General features: G+C 40.1%; 1 protein-coding gene across 5 annotated transcripts in view; it reads left to right on the top strand.

Annotated features, from left to right (window-relative positions):
* The window catches only part of LOC308628400 (S-adenosyl-L-methionine-dependent tRNA 4-demethylwyosine synthase TYW1), a 216,535-nt gene that overhangs the window by 16,740 nt on the left and 175,553 nt on the right, over positions 1–24,242 (top strand). For 4 of the 5 annotated variants that reach the window (XM_081255246.1, XM_081255247.1, XM_081255243.1 and 1 more), the window contains exons 7-8: positions 2,756–2,878; positions 22,436–22,553. In XM_081255246.1, coding sequence (XP_081111372.1) covers positions 2,756–2,878; positions 22,436–22,553 — 241 coding nt within the window. The remainder of the gene's footprint in view (positions 1–2,755; positions 2,879–22,435; positions 22,554–24,242) is intronic. The other variant, XM_081255244.1, reaches the window with a different exon arrangement.

Raw genomic sequence — 24,242 nt, 5'->3', positions numbered from 1 at the left:
AGAGTTCTGACAAAATGACATCTGTTGGTTTTTGCTTAATTTTTAGGTGTGTCTGTGGGGGAACAGGCCCTTGGAGTTACCTACTCTGGCGTTTTTGCTGATACCACTCATAGTTTTTTTTTTTTTTTTTTTTTTTTTTCCGGTATGCGGGCCTCTCACTGTTGTGGCCTCTCCAGTTGTGGAGCACAGGCTCCGGACGCGCAGGCTCAGCAGCCATGGCACACGGGCCTAGCCGCTCCGCGGCATATGGGGTCTATCCTGGACCGGGGCACGAACCCGTGTTCCCTGCATCGGCAGGCGGACTCCCAACCACCGCACCACCAGGGAAGCCCCCACTCATAGTTTTTAACATTTCAAAAATTTAAGTTAAAAAATACTTTTAAAATCAAAAGTAACACTTGTACATATAAAACTTCAAATAGTACTTAGAGGGTTATAATTATACACTGTACTTCCTTGTCTATTTCTATCTAATTCTTATTTTCCCAAGGCAGCCACTTTTAATTCTTTTACCTTTTTCATTTATATTCTTAAATAATAGTCCCAGGGCTTCCCTGGTGGCGCAGTGGTTGAGCGTCCGCCTGCCGATGCAGGGGACACGGGTTCGTGCCCCGGTCTGGGAAGATCCCACATGGCGCGGAGCGGCTGGGCCCGTGAGCCATGGCTGCTGAGCCTGCGCGTCCGGAACCTGTGCTCCGCAACGGGAGAGGCCACAATGGTGAGAGGCCCGCATACCGTAAAAAAAAAAAAAATAATAATAATAGTCCCTTCCTGCTATGGATTTTTAAAAAAATTTCAAAATCACACACACACACACACACACACACAGCATCACTTCCCTTCCTCTTATATGGTTGTATCACACTTTCTGCTTGAACCATTATTCATTGTCATTATTGTAACTGTGTACATATTTGTGTATCTGCCCTAGATTATTATATTTTTATTCTTTTTTTTTTTGTGGTATGCGGGCCTCTCACTGCTGTGGCCTCTTCCGTTGCGGAGCACAGGCTCCAGACGCGCAGGCTCAGCAGCCATGGCTCACGGGCCCAGCCACTCCGCGGCATGTGGGATCTTCCCGGACCGGGGCACGAACCCGTGTCCCCTGCATCGGCAGGCGGACTCCCAACGACTGCGCCACCAGGGAAGCCCTATATTTTTATTCTTACACATTTATTCTCCTTAAGATTATTGCTGCACTTTTAAAAATAAATTTATTTATTTATATTGTATTTTTGGCTGTGTTTGGTCTTCGTTGCCACGCACCGGCTTTCTCTAGTTGTGGCGAGTGGGGGCTACTCTTCGTTGTGGTGCGCGGGCTTCTCATTGCGGTGGCTTCTCTTGTTATGGAGCATGGGCTCTAGGTGCACGGGCTTCAGTAGTTGTGGCACGCAGGCTCAGTAGTTGTGGCTCACGGGCTTTAGAGTGCAGGCTCAGTAGTTGTGGTGCATGGGCTTAATTGCTCCGCGGCATGTGGGATCTTCCCAGACCAGGGCTTGAACCCGTGTCCCCTGCATTGGCAGGCGGCTTCTTAACCACTGTGCCACCAGGGAAGTCCCCTGTTGCTACATATGTTTTGATTTCTCTGTAACCATCACTAATTCTAGAACTAACAGAACTGAAAGTTGTTTTTCAGTATTCTGTAGTTGTTATTGATTCTTGGTGGCTTCTCGTATGCCCTCTCCTTCTGCTCCACTGTGGCGTGGCTGCCCTCTAAGCCTTGCTGCAGCTGAAGTCCTGTGTCTTCCATCCACAGCCTTCCTCTCGCCAGCTTCTTGGGTTCCCTAATTCTTGTGTCTCATATCTTCTTATCTCTCTACTGACTCTTGTTGTTTGGAGCACATTCTCCAGTAGCTCTTTGAGAAAGGGTGTTTTAAAGGTGGATTTTCAGACATTTCGTATCTGTGAGTCTTTATCCCATCTTCACAGTTGATTGATGCTTTGGCTGTGTATAGAATTCTAGGTGGGAGTCATTTTCTTTCAGAAAATGGAATGCATGATCCATTGTCTTCTAGTTAGGAGTGGAACCCAAGTTTAATTTGGTTCTGAATTTGCATTATATAATCTTTCTTCACCCTTCCTAGAAACCTTAAAACCTCCAAATAAAATCCCTCTAACCATCTATTCTTTTCTCCGTTCTTTCCCCCAAATTCTGTGCGTGTTTTTCTTGCTTTCTCTGCTTGTACAGAACATTTTTTCTTGTTTATCTTTACACCAAGGATGCAGCCTTGTGGAGTCCCCAGCTTTGACTCTTGTCTCCTGTGTAAGAATTTCCTCCTAGTGTCACCCCTTCAACTTTACCTGCTCTTCCCTTGTCCTGTTCCTCTGTCAAAATAGGTTCCACAGATTCAGCAGACACTCTCAGCTCCATTTGTCACTTACCTCCTAGGATTCCCCTTTTTAGTTCATATTTGTCCTCTTTGGATTCCTTACGTTCTTGCCAACTCCATAATACGTTTAAAATTATGCTTTTAAAATGTAGGGACTTCCCTGGCAGTCCAGTGGTTAAGACTCCATGGTTCCACTGCAGCTTTGTAGGCCATATTGTTTCTGTTGCAGCTATCAGCTCTGCCATATTATTAAGAAAGTAGTCATAGATAATGTATAAATGATGGGCTCCTTTAGATTTGGCCTGAGGCTGGCTGGCCTCTAGCCTAAAATATCTCAAGTCCATCCAGTGAACTTACAATCTGGGAAGGAATATTAGACACTTTGCTACTTTGCACCGTGTATTTCTGAAGCATTGATGTTCCAGCAGGAGGAGCCCTTTGGGAGCACCAGTGAGGAAGAGTCTGGTACTGAAGACCATCAGAGTCTAAAATCTGTCATGGATGTTGAAGACCTCGGCAAGATTATGGATCGTATGAAGAAAGAAAAGGTACTGTAATTTTGGGAAATGGTGAGCTGGGATCCTACAGTTGGTTGACATCTAGCATCTGTATTGGTACATAGTCCATCTGAGCTCATAATTGGACAGTTTTATTTCTTTGCCTCCTGTTTTGAGAGTTTTATACTTTTTTTGGCCATTTTAACATGAGTTTTGTGAAAATCTTTCTCAACCCTGTGGAAATGAGCTCGTAGTAGAATAGACATAACTGAGGAAAGGGTAGATGGTTAGAGGGACTTTCCTCAGCGTTGTGGCTGAAGATGACAGGATGAGCAGCATGATGAGATTGGTGTTGAGACTCCCAGTGGAACCCTCATGTAAAAGTGCTTCCCTGTCATAGACTGAGTGGTGTTGGGCTTAGGGATGGCACAGTGGTCTATGGGTATTGAGGTCAGCTTAGCTGGAGGCCCTAGGAATCTAGGAAATGTTCATCTAGGTCTTAGTTACTCGAAGAGTAAGAGAATGTATGGTGTAGTAGGATTTTATGCAGAGTCTAATGATCTAAAGTTGAAATAACATTATATATACAATAATATAAAAATATAAAGTCTCAATTTATGTGTGAGTTTTGGGAAATGAGAATATCCTAAGGTAAAAATGTATCGAATGCATACGTCTTAGAAACAAAAGAAGCAAACTGTGGAAGAATCCAGGAAAACCTATGATAAAATTAACACAAACTCAGATGAAACAGTTCAGTAAGGCAGCAGGCCATAGTAAGGTAAAAAGTCAACGCCCTTTATATTCCCAGATAATAACCAGTTAGAAGCTGTGGTGGGAGAGGACCCCATTTACAGCAGCTACATAAAAAATAAGCACGCACATAGGGGTACACTTCTGAAGAAATAATCTTAAATCTCTACAGGGAAGACTTTAAAACATTCCTGGAAGCTGTAAAAGTGCCTTGAACAAATGAAAAGACCTTCCTCGTTTTTAGATATGGTGACTCAGTATTGTAACGCCGTCAGTTCCTTTAAGTTAATACATACATTTGCTGCAATGCCATTAAAATTCCAGTAAGGTGGTTTTTTTTTGGAGCTAGACTGGTTGATTCATGTGGAAAAGTAAACGTGCAAGGGTAGTTAGGGAAACTTTGGCAAAAGTCATAATGAGAAAGGCTAGCCCTACCAGGTATTTAAACTTACTACAAGGCATCTGTAACTGACACTGTGGTACTGGCTCCCGATGAGACAGACAGACCAATGCAACAGAATAAAATTCCAGGAATAGATCCAAGAATATACGGAATTTCATATATGATGAAGGTGGTGTCTCTTTTCCCCAGGGGGAAGATATACTTTTAAGATAAATGATGTTGACAACTGGCTAGCTACTCATGAAAAGATAAGTTGGCTCTGAACCTCATACATACATCAGGATAAACTCCAATCTGAGTTAGATCTCCAATTAGAGATATAAATGTTGAAAAATATGTAAATAATAGAATTAGATGCATTATTTAAAACTTGAAGAAAGGTTTTGTATATGATCTGAAATCTGGAAACAATAAAACATTGAATATCAGTGATTTTAAAAAAAATTCACATGGCTATAAACAAAATCAAAAGACAAATGATGAAGTGAGGGAAAATATTTGCCCCTTATACTATAAAGAAGGAGTTAATTTTTCTACCATACACAGCACTCTTAAAAATTGAATGAAAAAAAAGAAGACTTTAGGGCTTCCCTGGTGGCGCAGTGGTTGAGAGTCCGCCTGCCGATGCAGGGGACATGGGTTCGTGCCCCGGTCCGGGAGGATCCCACATGCCATGGAGCAGCTGGGCCCGTGAGCCATGGCCGCTGAGCCTGCGCGTCTGGAGCCTGTGCTCCGCAATGGGAGAGGCCACAACAGTGAGAGGCCCGCGTACCGCAAAAAAAAAAAAAAAAGAAAAAAAGAAGACTTTAGTAGAAAAAAATAGGAAAAACACATGAATAGGCGAGTCTCAGAAAAACCTCTACAAATAGACTTTAAACATATGGAAAAATCCTCAAATTCACTCATAATAAAGGACATGCAGGGCTTCCCTGGTGGCGCAGTGGTTGAGAGTCTGCCTGCTAATGCAGGGGACATGGGTTCGAGCCCTGGTCTGGGAGGATCCCACATGCCGCAGAGCAACTGGGCCCGTGAGGCCATGGCCGCTGAGCCTGCGCATCTGGAGCCTGTGCTCCGCAACAGGAGAGGCCGCGATAGTGAGAGGCCCGCGCACCGCGATGAAGAGTGACCCCCGCTTGCCACAACTAGAGAAAGCCCTCGCACAGAAACGAAGACCCAACACAGCAAAAATAAATAAATTAATTAATAAACTCCTACCCCCAACATCTTCTTTAAAAAAAAAAAAAAAAAGGACATGCAAATTAAAACTACACTGATATACATTTCTCACCTAGAAAAATAGCAGAAATTCAAAAGTTGGACAATGCACAATTGGTGAGGCTCTGTGGAAACAGGCACTCATACCTTTCTGATGGGAGTCCAGAATGGTATACCTGTATGCAGGGGCTTTTGGCAGTCTTTACCGAATTCACACGCATTTACACGTGATCTAGCAGGCCGAGATGTATAAATTTGCCTTGAAGATACATCTTCACAAATACAAAACAGCATCTGCACAAGGTTATGCCTTGCAGCAAGTATAACAAACAGCTGTTGGATACTGGCTGAAAAAAGCATGATGTACCCATACAGTATAATATTGTTGTACAGCTGTGAAAAATAATAAAGTGGATCCATATGCATTAATGTGATTTCCAGGTGGTATGATTTGGAGGCTGATATGAACTTAAGATTTAAAAAAATTTACGTTATTGTCATGTTATATTTGCAAATTTATAATTTAAGTGTGCGTATAAATAATATTTTGTGGCTGTGTTTGTTGAAAGGACCTTTCATGTTCTGACACCAGCTAACACCCAGTTAATTCAAATGACCTGCAGTTCAATTCAGTTCTGACACTACCTGGAGTTAGTGTCAGACCCCACAGGTTTAGGGGATAGTCCTGTGCAAGACTGTCCCCACTTCAGTGGTAGCTGTAAGTCTGAGGGTCCACTTGGACTTCTGACCAACTGGTCATAAGTATGGGGGTTCTCATGTCCAATCCCCTCACGTTCGATAATTTGCTAGGATGACTCAACTCACTGAAAGCACTGTACAAATCTCCCTTGATTTGCAATGGTGTTATGTCCTAGTAAACCCATTTTAAATTGAAAATTTTGTAAGTCAAAAACATATTTAATACACCTAACCTAGCAAACATCAAAGCTTAGCCTAACCTACCTTAAACATACTCAGAACACTTAAATTAGCCTACATTTGGGCAGAATCATCTAACATAAAGCCTATTTTATAATAAAGTGTTGAATGTTTCATGTAATTTATTGAATAGCGTACTGAAAGTGGAAGAGTGGTTATAGGGGTACAGAATGGTTTTGAGTGTATTGGTTGTTTATGCTCCTCTGTGATTGTGTGGCTGACTGGGAGCCTTGGCTTGCTGGCATCACAAGAGTGTATTGTACTGCATATGGCTAGCCTGGGAAAAGACCAAAATTCAAAATTCAAAGTAAGGTGTCTACTAAATTTGTATCGCTTTCGCAGCATTGAACCATTATAAGTCAGGGACTTATGGTTACAGTTTTGTAGTGAAGGATACAAATCAGAAACCACCAAATGGAAAGGAAGCATAGGGCAAGATCTGAGAGTGGAGGGTTGGGGAAGAGACCCAGAGTTTCTGTGCCCCCTCATCGTGGAATCTGGGCACATCACCCCCCAACCCCATCAATGTGTTCACCAGCTAGGAAGGCTCTACTGAGCTTTATTTTTTACTTTATAAATTTATTTGTTTATTTATTTATTTTTGGCTCCATCGAGTCTTCATTGCAGTGCGCGGGCTTCTCATTGCAGTGGCTTCTCTTGTTGCAGACCACGGGCTCTAGGCGTGTGGGCTTCAGTAGTTGTGGCACGTGGGTTTAGTAGTGGCCTGCGGGCTCCAGAGTGCAGGCTCAGTAGTTGTGGTGCACAGGCTTAGTTGCTCCATAGCGTGTGCGATCTTCCTGGACCAGGGCTCGAACCCATGTCCCCTGTGTTGGCAGGTGGATCCTGAACCACTGTGCCACCAGGGAAGCCCTCTACTGAGCTTTAGCATCCAGAATTTTCATTGGGGTTTCATTATGTAGGCATGATTAATTAGATCATTGGCCAGGTGTTTGAACTCAATCTCCAGCCAGCCTCCCCTCCCCTTCCTGTCTCTGGAGATCCAACTGGCCCAAAGCTGCATTATGTGATTGTCTTCTGGTGACCAGCTCTCTTCCTGAAGCTATCTAGGGGCCCACTGTGAGTCACCTCATTAGCATAACAAAGACACTTCTGTCTCTTTTAGGAAATGCCAGGGTTTTTTGAAGCTCTGTGCCAGGAGCTAGGGACAAAGACCAGATGTATTCTTTATTGTGCCACAGACCTAGAAACAAAGAGTAAGCACTCAGATCTTGTTTTCTAAAATCATTACCCTACTAAAAGGAACTAGGGCTCCTTGAAGAAATGGCTGATTCCAGGGTTGGGGAAGGGAGTGTAACAGATGAACCTGGGTCGTCTTGTTGAGTAGGTAGGTCCTCAGTGTCTAAAGAATATAGGAACCAGGTTGAGGAGTTAACCACAGGCCAAATATGGGGCAGTTTGAACATCAGAAATCAACATAATGATTATACAATGAACATAATGGATTATATTACATCAAATTAAAAAAATCAATCCTTGTGCTACTCAAAAAAAAAAAAAGGGAGGCACAGGAGAAAGTCTTTTTTTGGATTTTTTTTCTTTTTAAAATTTTATTGGACTATAATTGCTTTACAATGGTGTGTTAGTTTCTGCTGTATAATAAAGTGAATCAGCTACACATATATCCCCATATCTCCTCCCTCTTGCGTCTCCCTCCCACCCTCCCTATCACACCCACTAGGTGCACCAAGCTGATCACAAAGCACCAAGCTGATCTCCCTGTGTTATGTGGCTGCTTCCCACTAGCTATCTATTTTACATTTGGTAGTGTATAGATGTCCATGCCACTCTCACTTTGTCCCAGCTTACCCTTCCCCCTCCCCATGTGCTCAAGTCCATTCTCTACGTCTGCATCTTTATTCCTGTCCTGCCCCTAGGTTTTTCAGAACCTTTTTTTTTTCTTTTTAGATTCCATATATATGTGTTAGCATCCAGTATTTGTTTTTCTCTTTCTGACTTACTTCACTCTGTATGACAGTCTGTAGATCCATCCATGTCTCAACAAATGACCCAATTTCGTTCCTTTTTATGGCTGAGTAATATTCCATTGTATATATGTGCCACATCTTCTTTATCCGTTCGTCTGTTGATGGGCATATAGGTTGCTTCCATGACCTGGCTATTGTAAATACTGCTGCAATGAACATTGGGGTGCATGTGTCTTTTTGAATTATGGTTTTCTCTGGGTATATGCCCAGTAGTGGGATTGCTGGATCATATGGTAATTCTATTTTTAGTTTTTTAAGGAACCTCCATACTGTTCTCCATAGTGGCTGTATCAATTTACATTCCCACCAACAGTGCAAGAGGGTTCCCTTTACTCCACACCCTGTCCAGCATTTGTTGTTTGTAGGTTTTCTGATGATGCCCATTCTTACTGGTATGAGGTGATACCTCATTGTAGTTTTGATTTACATTTCTCTAATTATTAGTGACATTGAGCAGCTTTTCAGGTGCTTCTTGGCCATCTGTATGTCTTCTTTGGGGAAATGTCTTAATTTAGGTCTTCTGCCCATTTTTGGATTGGGTTGTTTGTTTTTTTTAATATTGAGCTGCATGACCTGTTTATATATTTTGGAGATTAATCCTTTGTCCGTTGATTTGTTTGCAAATATTTTCTCCCATTCTGAGAGTTGTCTTTTGGTCTTGTTTATGGTTTCCTTTGCTGTGCAAAAGCTTTGAAGTTTCATTAGGTCCCATTTGTTTATTTTCGTTTTTATTTCCATTACTCTAGGAGGTGGATCAAAAAAGATCTTGCTGTGAGTTATGTCAAAGAGTGTTCTTCCTATGTTTTCTCTAAGAGGTTTATAGTGTCCGGTCTTACATTTAGGTCTCTAATCCATTTTGAGTTTCTTTTTGTGTATGGTGTTAGGGAGTGTTCTAATTTCATTCTTTTACATGTGGCTGTCCATTTTTCCCAGCACCACTTATTGAAGAGACTGTCTTTTCTCCATTGTATATCCTTGCCTCCTTTGTCATAGATTAGTTGACCATAGGTGCATGGGTTTACCTCTGAGCTTTCTATCTTGTTCCATTGATCTATGTTTCTGTTTTTGTGCCAGTACCGTATTGTCTTGATTACTGTAGCTTCATAGTATAGTCTGAAGTCAGGGATTCTGATTCCTCCAGCTCCATTTTTTTCCCTCAAGCCTGCTTTGGCTATTCGGGATCTTTTGTGTCTCCATACAAATTTTAAGATTTTTTGTTCTAGTTCTGTAATAAATGCCATTGGTAATTTGATAGGGATTTCATTGGATCTGTAGATTGCTTTGGGTAGTATAGTCATTTTCACAACGTTGATTCTTCTAGTCCAAGAGCATGGTATATCTCTCCATCTCTTGGTATCATCTTTAATTTCTTTCATCAGTGTCTTATAGTTTTCTGCATACAGGTCTTTTGTCTCCCTAGGTAGGTTTATTCCTAGGTATTTTATTCTTTTTGTTGCAATGGTAAATGAGAGTGTTTCCTTAATTTCCCTTTCAGATTTTTCATCATTAGTATATAGGAATGCAAGAGATTTCTATGCATTAATTTTGTATCCTGCAACTTTACCAGATTCATTGATTAGCTCTAGTAGTTTTCTGGTGGCATCGTTAGGATTCTCTATGTATAGTATCATGTCATCTGCACACAGTGACAGTTTTACTTCTTCTTTTCCAATTTGTATTCCTTTTATTTCTTTTCCTTCTCTGATTGCCGTGGCTAGGACTTCCAAAACTATGTTGAATAATAGTGGCGAGAGTGGACAACCTTGTCTTGTTCCTGATCTTAGAGAAAATGTTTTCAGTTTTTCACCATTGAGAATGATGTTTGCTGTGGGTCTGTCGTATATGGCCTTTATTATGTTGAGGTAGGCTCCCTCTATGCCCGCTCTCTGGAGGGTTTTTATCATAAATGGGTGTTGAATTTTGTCAAAAGCTTTTTCTGCATCTATTGAGATGATCATATGGTTTTTATTCTTCAGTTTGTTAATATGATGTATCACATTGATTGATTTGCATATATTGAAGAATCCCTGCATCCCTGGGATGAATCCCACTTGATCATGGTGTATGATCCTTTTAATGTGTTGTTGGATTCTGTTGGCTAGTATTTTGTTAAGGATTTTTGCATCTATATTCATCAGTGATATTGGTCTGTAATTTTCTTTTTTTGTGGTATCTTTGTCTGGTTTTGGTATCGGGGTGATGGTGGCCCCATAGAATGAGTTTGGGAGTGTTCCTTCCTCTGCAATTTTTTGGAAGAGTTTGAGAAGGATAGGTGTTAGCTCTTCTGTAAATGTTTGATAGAATTCACCCGTAAAGCCATCTGGTCCTGGACTTTTGTTTGTTGGAAGATTTTTAATCACAGTTTCAGTTTCATCACTTGTGATTGATCTGTTCATATTTTCTATTTCTTGCTGGTTCAGTCTTGGAAGTTTATACCTTTCTAAGAATTTGTGCATTTCTTCCAGGTTGTCCATTTTAGTGGCATAGAGTTGCTTGTAGTAGTCTCTTAGGATGCTTTGTATTTCTGTGGTGTCTGTTGTAACTTCTCCTTTTTCATTTCTAGATTTATTGATTTGAGTCCTCTCCCTCTTTTTCTTGATGAGTCTGGCTAATGGTTTATCAATTTTGTTTATCTCCTCAAAGAACCAGCTTTTAGTTTTATTGAACTTTGCTATTGTTTTCTTTGTTTCTATTTCATTTATTTCTGCTATGATCTTTATGATTTCCTTCCTTCTGCTAACTTTGGGTTTTGTTTGTTCTTTTTCTAGTTCCTTTAGGTGTAAGGTTAGATTGTTTATTTGAGATTTTTCTTGTTTCTTGAGGTAGGCTTGTATAGCTGTAAACTTCCCTCTTAGAACTGCTTTTGCTGCACCCCATAGGTTTTGGATCGTCGTGTTCTCATTGTCATTTGTCTCTGGGTATTTTTTGATTTCCTCTTTGATTTCTTCAGTGATCTCTTGGTTATTTAGTAATGCAGTGTTTAGCCTCCATGTGTTTGTGGTTTTTATGTTTTTTTCCCTGTAATTCATTTCTAATCTCATAGTGTTGTGGTCAGAAAAGATGCTTGATATGATTTCAATTTTCTTAATTTTACTGAGGCTTGCTTTGTGACCCAAGATGTGATCTATCCTGGAGGATGTTCCTTGCGCACTTGAGAAGAAAGTGTAATCTGCTGTTTTTGGATGGAATGTCCTACAAATATCAATTAACTCTATCTGGTCTATTGTGTCATTTAAAGCTTCTGTTTCCTTATTTATTTTCATTTTGGATGATCTGTCCATTGGTGTAAGTGAGGTGTTAAAGTCCCCCACTATTATTGTGTTACTGTCGATTTCCTCTTTTATAGCTGTTAGCAGTTGCTTTATGTGTTGAGGTACTCCTGTGTTGGGTGCATATATGTTTATAATTGTTATATCTTCTTCTTGGTTTGATCCCTTGATCATTATGTAGTGTCCTTCCGTGTCTCTCGTAAGGAGAAAGTCTTTACAGAAGGTTTACAGATTATAAATAAAGAGGGCATGATAGAATTAGAAAATTACCTCTTTGCAGTCCCTAGTGTAATAATTGATTTAAGCAAGGATTAGGTGAAATGTCTTTGAGGAACAGATATTGACTCAAAACATCATGCCAGGAACTAAACCACTTAGACGTGCCAAAAATAAATAAATCAGTGGGGAAAAAAGAATCCCCTGTAGATTATTTACTAAGCATAAAGGCAAAAATGTACCTTTACAAAGAATCAAATTTAACATCATCATTTATGTTACAACTTGACCTTATGTACCTCCTGATATGATGTGTAGCAAGGTGTATACGACATCATCTATGCAATTTTGTGTCAAAAAAGTTTAACCTGAATCTAATGGGGAAACAATCAGACAAATCCAGAATGTGGAACAGTCTAGGAGACAACAGGCCAGGCTCTTTAAAGAGGCTATATTGTAGACAGTAACAACAACAGTAAAACGTGGGGTGGGTGCTGTTCTAAGATTTTAAAAGACTAATGAAATATAAACAAATGCATTGTATAAACTTTGATCTTGAATCAAAGAGAAAAGGCCATTGTCTTGACATTTGAGGACATTTGAATTGAACTTTCTATTAGGTAATATTAGATTTATGTTAATTTTTCTCATTGTAATAATGGTGTTGTAGTTCTATAGGTTCATATCTTTTTCTTGGAGATGAATTTTGCAGTAATTTAAGGGTGAGGTGCTGTGGTGTCTGCAACATACTTTCAAGTGGTTTAGCAAAATTTTGTTTTTATACATAACACACACATACATACATGTGTATTACAGGTGTGTGTGTGTGTGTGTGTGTGTGTGTGTTTATAGATAGATATTGATCAAGCAAAAGTAGTGAATCTAGGTGAAGGGAATGTGGGTCTTCATTGTACCTTTCAACTTTTCTGAAGTTTTCAAGATAAAAGAGTGTCAGGGGAACTATTTTTCCATGCCCACAAAACAAAATAAAAGGCCCACAAAACAAAATAAAACAAACAAAAATACTAGTATCAACTGGATTATGAATTATTTATGACATTGCCATATGAGAATACCTACCATTTTTTGATAGGACTAGTAGGTGAATAGTTTTGAATTATATAAAAGTCGTGAGTACTTATTATATCTGTAAAACATGAAGACCTTCTAATTTTACTCTGGGTAGACTCATATGATAGCAAATGGTAATTTAAGGAAACAAATTTAACGATTATTTATTTAATTTTGACTAGTTAAAATTAAAAATTTTTTTCACTGTAGGGACTTCCCTGGCGGTCCAGTGGTTAAGACTCTGTGCTTCCACTGCAGGGGGCGTGGGTTCGATCCCTGGTCGGTGAGCTGAGATCCCACAAGCTGAGTGGCTCAGCCAAAATAAATTAAATTAAATTAAATTAAAAAAAATTTTTTTCACTATAAATTAACATACTTGTAATAATGAAAATTTGGAAAATAGAGAAAGGGCAAAAACCTACCAGTAATTCCATCTCCTCAGAAAAAATCACTATTAGTAATTAAATAAATATTGGAATATTTATTTAAATTTTATTTCATATGCACCTAAATTTCTATTTTTAAAATAATTAATTAATTAATTAATTTATGGCTGCATTGGGTCTTCATTGCTGTGTGCAGGCTTCCTCTAGTTTCAGAGAGCGCAGGCTACTCTTCATTGCGGTGTGCGGGCTTCTCATTGCGGTGGCTTCTCTTGTTGCAGAGCGTGGGCTCTAGGTGCATGGACTTCAGTAGTTGTGGCACGCGGGCTCAGTAGTTGTGGCTCGCTGGCTCAGTAGTTGTGGCTCGCTGGCTCTAGAGCGCAGGCTGAGTTGTTGTGGTGCACGGGCTTAGTTGCTTTGCGGCATGTGGGATCCTACTGGACCAGGGCTCAAACCTGTGTCCCCTGCATTGGCAGGCAGATTCCTAACCCCTGCGCAACCAGGGAAGTCCCTAAATCTCTATTTTATTATAAAAATATTTATCATGTTCTTCAGACAGTCTTTATAGCCTTATTTAAAAAATCTTACAGAAAAATCTTTCTAAAGTAATAAATACTGGTATAGTCTATGTTACAACAAGGATTACTTTTGGGAAGTTATCATAAAAGCTGCTTTATTTTGAGTTTTACTGTCCTTTTTCAACCTGCATGGGAGGGAGACCCCTTCCCCTGTCTTGGGATGAAAACTCTGGTGGACTCCATGACTTTTCTGGTCATTTTTGGTCATAAAGTATGACAGGCACTTTAAGGTACAAAGTCTTAATTTGGCGGTAGAATGTCCAGTCCTATGTAATACTAAGTAATACTAAATAAACGCAGTCAAAGTTTCCAGTTTAATTCAAAGTGAAACTTCTCTCCTCCTTATTGTCTGCTCTCTGTCCTATTTGCTAATAGCTATTTTATAATATCTCCTTAGGGTTTGGGGCGTGGGTTGGGGAAGCAGGAGATAAAGAGAAGTGGGAAAGTTCTTACTTGGCACTGTCACAAGGGGACTTTGTGCTCTCTCGTTGTCAGGTGTTTAAACTTGACTCTTCTTCCAGGCAGCGTGTTTAGTGCTCCTTTGGAGACATTGTCCATGGCTGTCTCCGGACCTGGCGCCTTGCACTGAGCATGTGTACTCTGAGAAGTGTGCCTCTGATGGTCCTCACTCCTTCCTCGGAGCCCTGTACCTCTGGTTTCCCCTCTTTTGAGGTCTTTTCGTCTGTTCTCCTCTCTGGTTGCCCAATGGGTCAGGATCGAAGATCTCCCCCACCCCTACCCAGCTCCCAAGGGAGTGCTCCTGAGTTCTTTATTCTGGGAGCACAGGCTGGTTCCTCTCCAGCAACAGTGCTCATTTGCTAAAGCAACTAGTCACGCCTTCTGCTCTCTGGATTTCCCGGGCAGGAGTCATTCACCAGTCTGAGTGCAGGGGATACATAGTGGCTTCTTTGAGGTTCCTGGGGTTTGAGGTGAGAACACAGCCCTCCACCCTCAAACATCTCTTCATTTGAAGCAGATGAAGGAGCTCAAAATACCTTTCTAATATTCTTTGAAGAAATCCTCAAAAATCCTCTCTTTTTATCTCCATACTCTCTACCCTTTCATATCCTTGATGTCAGGGAGGCACTTTTCAAGTTCTTAAACTTGTTCTCAGATATTTCCTTTGAAAATTAAAAAATGTTTTTTCCAATTTTCTTTTGGCCATGCTGCATGACATGTGGGATCTTAGTTCCCGACCAGGGATCGAACCCATGCCCCCTGCATTGGCAGCCCAGAATCTTAACCGCTGGACCACCAGGGAAGTCCCATCCTTTGAAAATTTATAACTTGATCTGACCCTCTCTTTGGAGTTTCATTTAATTTAATACCCTGTTTACATATGTTTAAAAAACTCAAAGAATACAGTCCACTGTCCCTATTCTTCCTAAATGTACTTTTCACAGGTAACTGCAGTTTGCACTTTGACACTATTCTTCCAGGTATTTTACTGCCTATACAAACACACCTGCATTTTGGTATAACTTTGTTTTTTGGGCTACACAGATGGAATAATTTTGTACTCCAAGTCTACAGACTACTTTTTTCCATTTAACATGACAGCTTTCCAGTCCTGTGATACAGATCTGCCTAATTAATTTTAATGTTTATGTAGTAGTCCACAATTATGTCCCACAGTTATTTGACTCTTGTTGATTAACATTTAGGTGTTTTCTGATTTCTATAATGAGCACTCTTTTTTTTTTTAAAAAAAAAAACCTAATTTAATTCCTGAATTGTACTTTTTTTTTTTTTTTTTTCTTTTGGTTGTGCCACGTGGCTTGTTGGGAGTTCCCTGACCAGGGATTGAACCTGGGCCACAGCAATGACAGCGCTGAATCCTAACCACTAGACCACCAGGGGACTCCCTATAATGAACACTCTTGCTCTTATATTTTTCATGACTGATAAATTTATCTTGAGTAAATTTGTAAAATTGAAATTTCTGGATCAAAGAGAATTTTATAATTTTGATGATATTTCTAAATTGCCCTGTAAAAAGCTGAAAACATTTTTATTTCTTCTTACTGCATAAGAGAGAGATGAGAATGCCCGTTTCTCTATACCCTTGCCAACCCCCAGGTGTTCTCAGTCTTTTAAATCTTACCAACCTGAAAGGTGAAAAATAATAACCTTAAAAAATAATAATTTGCATTTCTTCAATTTTGAGTGAGATTGAATGCATTTTTTTTTTCCTGTGAAGCATCTCTTTCTGTCTACCTGGAGTTAGACTACAAAGTCTGAGGGCACAGTTCCTGAGACTGCTTTCACTTCTGACACCAACTGCAAGTTTGTGGGGGGTCCTAAAAACCTCCCTCAGATTCAGTCATTTGCTAGAAAGACTAACAGAACTCACTGAAAGCTGGCACCCTCATGATTATGGTTCATTGCTAGGAAAGGGTACAGAAAAACCAGCCAAAGGAGGAGATGCATAGAGCAGAGTCTGGGAAGCATTCATTCATTGTCCTCAGGACATGCTACCCTCTCAGCACGGATGTGTGACATGACACGTGGAGCATCGCCAACCTGGGAAGCACACCTGAGCTTTGGTGTCCAGAGTTTTTATGGGGGCTTCATTATGTAGGCATACCTGATTGATTGATTGCCCACGGGGTTGAATCCAGCCTACAGCGTAGCACCCCCAAAATTTGGCATGAGTCACCCTAATAGCATAAACTGTCAAGTGCCTCTGAAGGGGTCACCATGAATAAAGATACTCCCAACACTCAAGAAGTTCCAGGGGGTTAGAGGCTACTTTCCAGGAGCTGGGGAAAGGCCAGACTTCTCTTTGGGCAAGGCCAAATTCTTTACTACACGCTGTCCTATGCCCGTTCTTATATTGGGATATTTGGTTCCTTTTGTAGAGATCATAACCCAAAAATACTCTATGAGTGTAAAACTAAACTGTATAATCCAAAATTATTTTCCGAATTTAAAATTATGATTGTTCCTGTTGCAGCATTTTGTTACTTATTTCCTAATACTTCTGTGTGTTGGTGTTGTCACTGTCATTTTTAGTAGCTTTTGTATTTTAGAAGCCCTGGCAGAGGAGCTGTTGAGAATGACAAGTTTGTGGGATGTAGGTTCAGGGCCTGGGCCAGCCAGTTTGTAACTTGGCGCTCTTAGGGCAAAGCTTAATCTTCTCTGGCCTTAATCCCCATGTCTGAGAAACGTGGACCATAACCTCTGCCTTCCTCACAGCGTTGTTGAGAGTCAGATAAGAACTGTGCGTGAAAATGCATTACAGGCTCTGAGAGCCTGACAGATTGAAATGAGAAGTAAATATGCTTAGATATTTTAAATTTGCTTACGCATTCTGCTAGAGTTGGTCGTTTAGTCTGTTTTCAGGTTTTCTGCTGTTGTAATTAGCACTGGTCTTAGACCTTTTTTACTTAAAAGAGAGTGTTGATATTTTCTTGGTTTATATTTTCCCCAAGTTGAGATACTGGGTCAAAGCAAATATATAATTTCATGACTCTTAATAAAAATCTGAGTAATTTTAAAAGGTGAAACTGTCTTGAAATGGGATAGATTTTAGAGCATGAGATGCCTGATTTAGGTAGATTTCTGGATCTACCAAGTTAAGAGAAGATATTTATAGCTTTATTTGTAATGGGTGAAGAGTTTGGGACATTTTTTTTTCCAACTTCATTGAGATATGATTGACAAATAAAATTTTATATACTTGGGTTGTACAATGTGATTTTTTTTAGGGTGTATAATGTGACGTTTGATATGTGTGTACAATGCTTAACCACAGCCCACACATCCCCACTTCATATTGCTAACATTGTGTGTGTGTGTGTGTGTGTGTGTGCGCGTGCACACTGAGAACACACAAGATCTACTTTCAGCAAATTTCACAGGTACTGTAAGAGTTTGGAATAGTTTGCGGGTCCATTTTTTTCCTTTGCTTTTTCCTCTTATGTCCATTAGAGGGCACTGGAGAAAAAGCACTAAGGAAAAATTTGGATGTCCATGTAAATTATTTTTTGAAATGAAATGATTTTGGACTTTATGAACTTAAGCAGCTGGCTTATGATATTTCGGGTTTCTCGTAGAAATCACTCATAAAATCATCAGATCTAGGAGAAAAAAATACATATATTTCCAACTTCAGTGCAGCATGAAAATAACCGCCCCGTTTTTTGTTTTTCATTATTTTTAGGTTACAGCAGGGTTTCCAGATGTGTCCTGTGTGTTCATTTGATATTGGAGACAGTATACTAAAATTCAGTGATGGATGTTATTACTGCTTGGCTCTTCTTTTCTGTATCTCCGGGGAGCATTTTCTTTGGGGTCCATCTGCGCAGATTCCTGAGCTGCTTTCTGCCTCTTCATCGTTCTACATCACATTAATTGCCTTAGTTGTTACTGCAGAGGACGCAGTACGCTCTAATACCTAAGAGCATCAGCTGTAGAGTCGGGCCAGAGCACTCCTACTGTAAGACCTCTTTTGAATAATATTCACTAACTTTCATGGTGTCACAGTATCTCAGCTTGTGCGTCTGGGCAAGTTATTTCACTCTGTGTGCTAGAGTGGGAGACGATAACAGTAACTGCTTTATAAAGTTGTTTTGAAGATACAATAAGTTAATCCAACTAAAGCCTTTATTTTATTGCCTGCCACATAGTATGTCCTTGATAATTAATAAACTATTATTGTCTAAGGAGATATCTTCAAATGGGATACGTTTGGTCTGACTAGAATACCACCATGGTTTCTACCCCCCTCCCTCTGCAGCAAGGCAGTAATTCTAGGGCCAAAGAGAACTTGAAGGGTGGGAGTGAGAACTGAGAACAAGAGAGCTAGAGTTTGAAACGTTGCACATGCCGAGGGGATGGGGTGTTAGGGGAATATGGCAAGGTTGGGGAACTCTCTAAGCAGTTTGGTATGTTAAGAGTGGAGTGCAGTGGGGATGTGTGGAGAGGTGAAATAGAGAAGGAAGGCAGGGGCAGGATCCTAGAGGCCTTTTCATCCTCTGTCATGGGAGTGTGAGCTTTGTCCTAAAGGCAGTGGGAAGCAATGTGAATTGATTGAATAGGATGAGTGGGCTGGAGGTGTGGGGAGAGAGAGCTCCAGGGTAGGTTCAGACGATTAGGAGAAATCAAAGTACAGTCTTCACAAAAACCCTGGTATCTGTATTGTCACCTCCACTTTATCATTTTACAGGGCAGGACACAAGCTTAGAGAAGCAAAGCAGTTTGTCCGGAGTCGGATGGCTGCCTCCTGAGCGGTGGGACCAAGCCCAGGCTCCATCTCTGTGTCTCACTCCCCTTTGCTGCCTCCCCCGAAGGGAAGCTGAGGAGTTTGGTTAGAGAACAAGGAGTCAGGAAGAGCCTGCCAATGCTTAGGTTGTTTATTTTCTGTTTCTCTCATGTTGTGCTTGTAAATGTAAAGCAGATTGCTACTTGTTTTCTTCCTGCAGTAAATAAATGTTGCTAAAATACTCCCCACAGCATGTTCGGGTTAAGCAGACAAACAGTGGTATCAGTAGCATTAGTTTTGGAAATAAAGGCGGATGCTTGGTAATTACTCACCAGAGAAACATTTCAATTTACAAAAGGAGCTCGGTGTGTCCAGTTCTGATTATAAGGCTGCATAGTACTGCAGTGTAACAACATGAAGCTGGTTCTCCTTTCATAATTATTTTTAAGGCTTTAAGTGTTAAATTCACCCTCAAATGTAAGGTGACGTCTCTTCAACTCCAAGGTTGGCACTTAACCAACTAGGTGGAATTTTTACCTTAAAGTCTTTAACAAATCCCCTTTTGTCTTGTTTTTATCCTAGGCAATATTGGGGTGGTACTGTGGTTTCTGGGATGAGGGTGTGAAAATGAATTAGGTAATATTGTATAATATCTTTTTCTTTTTCGTTTTTTTTTTTTTTAAGAGAATTGATACCACTTTTTGGCTCCCATTATTACAGCGGATTCATATATTTCCGTTTATTTATAAAGAACTTTTCACTTATTTATAGTCATTTTCCTAAGTGCCTAGGAAGTGAGCTTATAATCAGTTTTCCATTTTGCGTATCAGAAAATAGCAGCTTGGAGAGGGCATGCGTTTTCTTTCAAGACAAGTGTGATGGGTTTGGGAGTTGGGGAGGGGTGGAAGGTTGGAGACAGGGAGACTTTAGTTTGGCTGTTGCAGTTGTCCCTTAGGTGAAACCAAGGCTGGTGGCAAAAGCAGTGGCATTGTGGATGGAGAGAACCCACACGTTGAGAATTAAAAGTTTAGAACTTGGTCACACGTTGCCCAATGGGTGTGCAGGAGAGGAAGGAATCCAGATTGACCAGTTCTGGGATCTTCATTTATTTCTGGTTAGACTATGTAACGGCTATAAAAAAATAAATAAAAATATACGGGTCCTATGTCAGTTGTTATGTTGTTATATTCTGGGCAAACGGGATAATGTCTGCAGATAGGAGATTAGAATTCGCATTTGAATGGGGCTTTGCACTTCCTTGGAGAGTGTTGTGAACCATTGTATTTCTTTTCAGAAATGGAGTTACTGCTGCATATGCAAGATAGGACTAAACTGTCATAGAGGGAAAGAATGATAAATGTTTGTCCTGAATACCCAAGACCTTTAATCATAGCTGCTGCTCTCTTTCCATGTGAATTATATGTCCAGATGATTGAATCTGGAGTAGCTGCACTCACATTTTATAACAGATAATTTCTCTAGTGTTGGGACATGGACAGTGTTCCATGGCCATTTAAAAAAAAAATAAATTTATTTATTTATTTTTGGCTGCGTTGGGTCTTTGTTGTGGTGCGCGGGCTTCTCATTGCCATGGCTTCTCTTGTTGCAGAGCATGGGCTCTAGGCGTGCAGGCTCAGTAGTTGTGGCGCACGGGCTTAGTTGCTCCGCGGCATGTGGGATCTTCCTGGACCAGGGCTCGAACCCATGTCCCCTGCATTGGCAGGTGGATTCTCAACCACTGCGCCACCAGGGAAGCCCTCCATGGCCATCCTTTAAGAGTGTGTTCATTTTATGGGGGTCATAAGTTTATGTTTAAAACCATAATGGGGTGTCTTTGGAGCTCTGAGCACAGTGGTCAGAGGCCAGTGTTATGCTGGGTCCAGTTTTGGATTTACATGGCCTTTAGGGTAAGCAGTTAAGCTGGTGATATTTTGTGGTGACAGGCTTTTGAGGGCAGATATTGCCACCTACTATCAATTCTTGCATGATTAGTAGGGAATTACAGTAACTTGCTTTGGAATTACTTCAGAGACATTTAAATGCTCTCAAGGTCAAGGTTAGTTCACTTTGCTCCACCACAAGACTTCCTTGGAACTCAAGCTCACATCTTTGCTTTTGGGTCTGAAATAGACTTAAAAAAAAAAAAAGAACAAGCCATAGGATTCTTTTTTAAAAATATTTATTTATTTATTTATTTGGTTGCACTGGGTCTTCGTTGCGGCAGGCGGGCTCCTTAGTTGCAGCATGCGAACTCTTAGTTGCGGCATGCATGTGGGATATAGTTCCCTGACCAGGGATCGAACCCAGTTCCCCTGCATTGGGAGCGTGGAGTCTTATCCACTGCACCACCAGGGAAGTCCCTGGTGGGACAGCAAATCCCTATTCACTTCCTGCCCAGGTTCAAACATGGATTATCCTCCTTTTTCTGTATTAGTTTGACACAGACCCGAGGCATCATGTCATCTGTGAGGTGTTGTCACTTTTAGGTAGAAAGGGCGTTGTGAGTCTGCTCACTAATTCACTGGGGTCTAGATCTAGACACTGAAAATGGACAGGCACTGAGGGTAGTTCAGGGCTCGGTGGTAGGGCTCCTGCTCAGGTGACTTATTTTGGATTTCTGCAGCTCTTAGTAAGATCTGATGAATGTCTCCTCTGAAGTGTAACACAGACTTTGTGGGTTGTCTCAAAATGATTAATTAGCACTTTAACCGTCTTCCAAAAAGGTATTGAGATAACTTTAAAATATATATACATGTAATGAGATTTAAAAAGAGAGGAAGAAGTCAATGTAAAGGGTGAATGGGGGTCATCTTGTAATATGACGTCACTGACAGAATATAAGACAAGGATGATGCAAGGCCTGATACAGTGATCAGAGTTGTGCTGTGAATTTTCTAGTGGCCAAAGTCAAAAGGAAACACAGTTTTATATTATCTTTCAGATTTATTTCTATCACTGAAGACAAATTTTCACCATGGGATCTTCTGTAAGAAGCCTTTGGGGCTGCAGGTGGAGGTGGTGGAGTGACTTGGGTTCTGAGCAGGTGGCTGGGCAGCTCAGAGCAACTCTTTGACTTGTTTTGGGGGCTTGCAGATGTTATAACCAGCACTACTATAATTTAGTGAAATCCTATTATGTATCAGGCATTGTGCCAGGTAATTTTGTTTCATTTAATCTTCAACACAGTTCTGCTCCATAGATATTCCTTTTCTCTCTTTTCAGGTGAGGAAATTGAAATTTAGAGAAATAACTTGCTGAAGTTGGTCAGCAGTGTCTGTACTCAGATTGTGAAAACTATTTGACGTCTAGATAAGTGGATTATTGATTTATGTTTTGTGGATGTATGTGTTTGAATATGTAGTTACTTTTTTTGGAAAAAAAAAGAAGCCCCTGGTGTGTCTTTAGCTCAGTGTGTGACTAGAAATGTGATCACTTGGAAGAGAACAGGTTTATGGGCTGTGTGGTTCGTGATGAACCCTTTTATCCATGCTACGTGTGTATGATTGTCGTGCTGTTATTTCCCTTGCCCATTACCAATTATGGGTTTCATTCTTTTCATTTTAATACAGAGAGAAAAGGAGCGGCAGGAAGGGGAAACTAGTTTGATCAGGAGCACAGTGAAGAATGAAGCCAGTGAAAGAAGAGCTATGATAACTCCTGCCCTCCGAGAAGCCCTTACTAAACAAGGTGAAAGTCCTCAAGAACTGTTATAATTCTACACTCTTAAGCATTCTAAAAGAGGAAACATAAAATAAGGATTGCCAAGAGGAACAAAGATAAAGAAGTCCCGCTATAGTTGGCTCAGCTGCTGTGTGGTCGTGGCAGCTGTAACTGTTTAAGGAGTCACGGTCTTGTTTTTGTGGATCACTTGTGTGTTGGCTGCCTGGACCAGCAAGGGTTCTTCTTTGCTTGGTTTATCGGGATGGTTCTTTACCATCAGTGAGGCTCAGGTATGCAGATGGAAGGTGCAATCACTGACTTCTTTACACGTCACTGTTTATTAAGGGGAAATTATTAAACCTCATATGATATTAGGCTGGGTTAATTAGAAGTGTTTTATGTAGAAGTATATCTGGATTTCTGTGGTCCTACCTTATGAAGAAGGCTGCAATTGAATGAACGAATGATATTGGTTTCCTGTAGAAGAAAGAGTAAGAAACTGGGGGTGAGTAGACCGACTTCCTTCCCTCCCTCCCTCTTTCTATAATTATTGAGATCCTTTTATGTGACAGTTCCGGCAATGCAGAGGAACTTAAGATACTTGAAATATCTCCTTCAAGGAGCTCTCAACTTATTAGAGGAGACAGACAAAAATATACAGACTTTTTTACATAGAAATATATATGCCTTTTAATTAGAGTAGAATAAAGTGATTTTTTTACATCAAATCATATTTAATACTTCTGATTATTGTTCAGTTTGTCAGTATTGATGCAGAATTAAGTCTCATTCATATAGGAATAAAGTGATTTTTATAATAGGCTTAAATCTGTCATCTTGCTCTTTGTTTTCTACTTGTCTCATGTGTTCTTTGATTTCCTTTCTCTTGTTTTACTGCCTTCTTTTAGATTGTTTTTTAAATTATATGATTCTGTTTTACATCCTTTGTTAGCTTATTAGCTATAGCACTGTTTTGTTCCTTAGTGGTTGCTTGAGGTTTTATACTATACTGTATCACAGTATATCATCATGTGGTGTTATACCACTTCATGTAAAGTGGAAGAACCTTCAACACTTCTGTTTTTGCCCTCCTCAACCTCTATGCAAGTGTTTTCATACATTTTACTTTTACACATGTTTTAAGCCCTGTACTACATTGCTATCCTTTTGGTTTAAACAATTATCTATTACAGATTTAAATAATTAGGAAAAAATTTTATATATTGACTCATGTAGTTACTACTTTTGGTACTTTTCATTCCTCTGTGAAAATCCGTGTTGTCTGATGGCCTTTTCCTTCTGCCTGAAGGACTCCTTTTTGCATTTCTTGTAGTGTGGGTTTGTTGGTGATGAATTATTTAAGCTTTTGTATATCTGAAAAAGGCTTTCTTTTGCCTTCATTTTTGAAGGATTTTTTTTGTTATTTAATTTTATTTTATTTTTGAAGGATATTTTTTGATGTGTCTAGAATTGGCAGCTTTTTTCTTTTTTGCACTTTAAGGGTGTTATTCCACTGTCTGCTGGATCACAGTGCTTCTCATGAGAGCTCTGCAGTCATCTTTTGTTCATTCCTTTCAAATGCAATGTTTTTTACCCCCTGATTTTCTTCTAACAACTGATTTAGAATGATTTTAATTATAATATGTCTCAGTGTAGTTTTCTTCATGCTTCTTTACTTGGGATTTGTTGAGCTTCTTGGTTCTGTGGCTGTATAGT

The sequence above is a fragment of the Mesoplodon bidens genome (assembly GCF_964165515.1).
Source record: "Mesoplodon bidens genome assembly, chromosome: 15".
Classification (NCBI taxonomy): Eukaryota; Metazoa; Chordata; class Mammalia; order Artiodactyla; family Ziphiidae; genus Mesoplodon; species Mesoplodon bidens.
This window is presented reverse-complemented; position numbering and strand designations above follow the sequence as displayed.